The sequence below is a fragment of the Polistes canadensis genome, unplaced genomic scaffold, assembly GCF_001313835.1.
Source record: "Polistes canadensis isolate GaletaPanama2010 unplaced genomic scaffold, ASM131383v1 scaffold_835, whole genome shotgun sequence".
NCBI classification, from domain to species: Eukaryota; Metazoa; Arthropoda; class Insecta; order Hymenoptera; family Vespidae; genus Polistes; species Polistes canadensis.
Window position 1 is genome coordinate 9985 of NW_014570382.1, and position 4258 is coordinate 14242.

Sequence of the window (4258 nt, forward strand, 5' to 3'; positions counted from 1 at the left end):
AAAAAAATATAGAAATGAATTTCCTGTATACACCACAGAGGAATATTATGATATTATAAAACAATGTAAACAACATAATAAATTCATTTTACATGAAATGAAACGAGAGAATTTCGTTTGAACGAAGAACCTACAGAACGCAATCAAAAAACAAATAACAAGAAACAATAATAAAAAAAAAGAAATTGGTTGCAAATATGTTGGATGAGGTTTCGAAAAAGTGCACCATATACTATTTTATATAACATGTTGATAAAAGACTCAGAATTTAAGACTTCAAATTTATCACCTACATGTCCGGAAACACAAGACAAAATTTGAAAAAATCGCCTGGCGCATTTGTATCACGGTGCTTTGCCTATTTCTTACGAAAAATATAAGAATATCGAGCTGTTATTACACTGGATACCTTTTATGCCTCATAAATATTTAAAAACACCGCCACATGAAGAGCATAAATAAATACTACTAATAATGTTAAATTTATCAATATAATTAACGTTCAAAATAAAAAATACTACTTCTACTTTATTTCTTGTTATTATTTGTAAACAAAATTGGATTAATATGAAATATATTTTAAGTGATATTTGATTTTTCAAAATTGAAATTAAACGATTTTAACAATTGACTAATTTTGAAAGTGGTGTAAGTCCATTTGCAGCCTGTAAATATACATTATTTTAATTAATTAACCTAAATCCTTTTTAAATTAACCTAATATCCATTATTTTAATTAATTAACCTAATCAAATTACATATCGATAAGTTAATAGAAACATTGTCAAACTTGATATAATTAATGAATATTTTTAAATTAACCAATACGCAAACCTTCAATTTTCTCGAAACAACAGAAAATGGACTTACACCACTTTCAAAATAAACGGTCCATATATATATATATAGATATGTTACTGTTAAAGCGGGAAATCAGGCAATACTAGTTAATCCTCGGCATTACTATGAATATGAAGAGCCTTTAGACGAAGTCAGAAATTGAAAAATTCTTTCAATTTTTCCTAGGCATTGAACATAATACTTTGATATTCTATAGAATATAAAATTACTATTTAAACAACGTTGAAAAGAATACATCCTCGAGCACAGGACCGACGACCCACCCCCCAAAACCCAAAAACAACCGCTAATCGCTCCCATACACATACACAAAAACGAGCATTGTGGGGGTTGTTCAGACTGTGTGTCCCAATAACGGAAAATCAGTATTCTTTGTCCTTTATCGCGTCGGAAGATGAGCGGGTTTAAAATGAAATGTTTTATACCTGCATTTTATTAAAAATCATTCTAAGAGCATATTAAATACAAATTTTATTTTCAATTCATATTCATAGTAATGCCGAGGATTAACTAGTAATGCCTGATATCCCGCCTTGACGGTAACATATATATAGATATACAGAATGCTCAACACTCGATTGTCAAAACGATAAATTCTCGATATTGAATGAAAAAATAGAAAGAGAGAAATATCCATTTCTATTCTCACTCGCATTCGCATTCACGACCGAGAGACCCTAAGATAACGCACAATAGGCCGCTCGCGTGTAAAAACCGACGAAGAGACGGGGCTTGTCCCACACACTAACTATCACGTTTTACAAATATTTCTCGTTTATTTTTGCAAATCCGAAGATAAACCTCATAACATTTTTTATATATATTTAATTTTCTACAACTTTTGTTTAAAACTTTTTTCGATTAAATGCCTAGATTCTAAGATACGGTTATTTTTTACCCCTTTTAACCTTTTTTCTCGTAATCACGCCATCCGATTGCCAAAAAATTAGCACCATTCGATTCAGCGTCGTCGAATTACCATTATATCAAAAATTCTTACCCTTTTATGAAAAAATGGAAATTTGCCTCTTTTTGACTGGCCTATATTCAACATATTCGTTAACGATATTCTTAGAAACCTAATTGATAGAATTGATTGTTTTTGCAGATAACACAGCCATTCTTTCTTCTTCGTTGTCTTACGCATACTTAAAAGCATATCTCGAAACATATCAGAACCAAATCCACAGACACAATATCAACAAAAAATTTAGTAACGACCGGTGTAAATCATAACACGAGGAAAGTTCGAATGATAAATCCGAATATCCGGTCTTATCCCTGGGAACGAGGGCTTAGTGTGCTAGCCCAGGGCTTCTTAAACTTTTGTCATTCATGACCCCATTTATGATTGCGAGTTTCTTGACGACCCCATACAAATATTACTGCTGTCGGTAGAGATAGCTCAAAACCTTCAACAAATGCACGTGTCTAGACGCTGCAAGTCCACTGTATTCCGCCAATTCTAGTGATGTTATAAAATGGTATATATATGAATATTTGACATTAAAATCTCTCGCAACCGCAGAATTTTGCTACGCGACCCCATTTGGAGTCGCGACCCATAGTTTAAGAAGCCCTGTGCTTGCCAATCAAACGAGAATCAACAGTCCTCACAATACATCATCCAGCGGAACACAATGGTCCTAAATCACCAAAACGTGGCTAAAAAATGTAGATGTAGTTCAATATTTTACTAAGTTAATATTTGAGGGTTTTTGAAATTGCAGAATATGAATCTTATATTGATGATAAGACACTAAAATCGTCAATCGTGCGAAAATATTTTAAAATTCTTTAGAACTGGTAACATCCTGAGCAATGAAGGGCAACATCGGCTTCCCTCTCCTAAGTCATAGTTCTCTCTCTCTCTCTCTCTCTCTCTTCCTCGAAAGAAATCATATTTATTCCTATGCAACGAATAAGGAACGCTCACGACCAATAGGGCACGCTTTTCCCTACCGTAACGCCTACTTTGAGAGGACTCACCATTTCTCTCTCCATGGAATTTCAAACGATCATGCATATAGTAGTGCATCATGTTTTTTATTTTTTTACTATCAATCTGCGACACTATCTTGGAATTTTCCGATTGATGCTGCATTATTCGACTAATTTCCTCTGACCATTTTACTAAGGGAATTCGTTATCGAATATTTATAAGTGAATTACTATTAAAATATATTATTAAATCTTTTTAGAATATAACATTTTTGTGACCTTTAAGTTCTTGCTAAACACATAAATTACATTTATAAAAAAAAAGTTAAAACATTACTTAAAAAATTCACATATCGGCAGAAATTTCTAGTCTGACTGAAGGAACGTGTCAAAAGAACCGTTATACTGCAATTATATTACCGTAGGAACGATGAACAGGAACTTTAACAGCAGAAAAAAATGAATAAGTGCTCTTAATTGCTCTATAAAATCTCAATCAAAATCCATAAATGCTCACTTTATTAATTAATTATTCAATTAGTTATAATTATAATTGCAAAGACAAATACGATATTTTCATTTCTAAACAAAATAATGAAGTATTCTATTGGTTTTTCTTGTCAATCAATTGCTGACTTTTTGTTTGTCCAGCTCCTCAATTTTTAAGACGTGTTACAAAATAAAATTTTGTATGTTGACCTTCTCTTTCTTAATTTCTATTAATTTCTCCGCTAGGTTTTTGATTTTAATACTCCGTATTAAGTACTCCGCTCGTGTCTCAATTTACTTCGTCAGATATTTCCCTAAAATGTGTTTTCCTATTTAAAAGTTGTTCTATTTAAATACATAATTGTTTCTAATGTGTTTATTTTCCTCTTTTAAATGGTAATATTAATTCTTATGTAGTTAAGAATACAAATACCAATATCCTAATTGAAAAAGGAAGCGTATAGTTTTTAAAATTTATTTTTTGTTTGTACACTTAATTACTACAATTACTTTATTAAGAACATAGTATCAACAAATAGTATAAACATTATCGCTTGTTAAATCTCAAAAAAATAGGTTCCGCTGGTTGCAAAGCTATGCCGATTTTTAGGTTAACATTTTCAACTGAAACTGGATCGTCTATTCGAACATCAAATTTTCTTAATACAGTTGCAGCAATTGCCTTCATTTCGATCATTGCGAATTTTTCTCCTGAAAAAGCGATATTCAATAAAAATGTACTTAGTTGATCAACTGATTAGAATACTATTTCAAGAATAATTAATCATGTGCTTTTACCTATACATCCTCTTTTCCCAGAACTGAATGGTAAGAAACATTTTTGGTTGTAATTTCCAGGCAAAAACCTGTCAGGATTAAATYTTAAAGGCTCTGTCCAATACTTTTCTTTTCGATGAATAGTAAATATTGGAAAAACTACAGTGCAGTTTTTCGGTATTACAAGATT

At 31.4% G+C, this 4258-nt stretch overlaps 2 protein-coding genes across 2 annotated transcripts in view; both read right to left on the bottom strand.

Annotated features, from left to right (window-relative positions):
- Window positions 1-2965, bottom strand: part of LOC106792841 (nose resistant to fluoxetine protein 6-like) — a 12150-nt gene extending 9185 nt beyond the window's left edge. The window contains exon 1 of the mRNA XM_014759372.1: window positions 2851-2965. Coding sequence (XP_014614858.1) covers window positions 2851-2965 — 115 coding nt within the window. The remainder of the gene's footprint in view (window positions 1-2850) is intronic.
- A 787-nt stretch (window positions 2966-3752) lies between these two features.
- Window positions 3753-4258, bottom strand: LOC106792843 (cytochrome P450 4C1-like; the record flags this gene model as incomplete). The annotated part of the gene is given in 2 exon segments (XM_014759373.1): window positions 3753-4002; window positions 4090-4258. Coding segments are annotated over 2 exon segments (333 nt in total), but the record flags the coding sequence as incomplete, so codon positions are not given.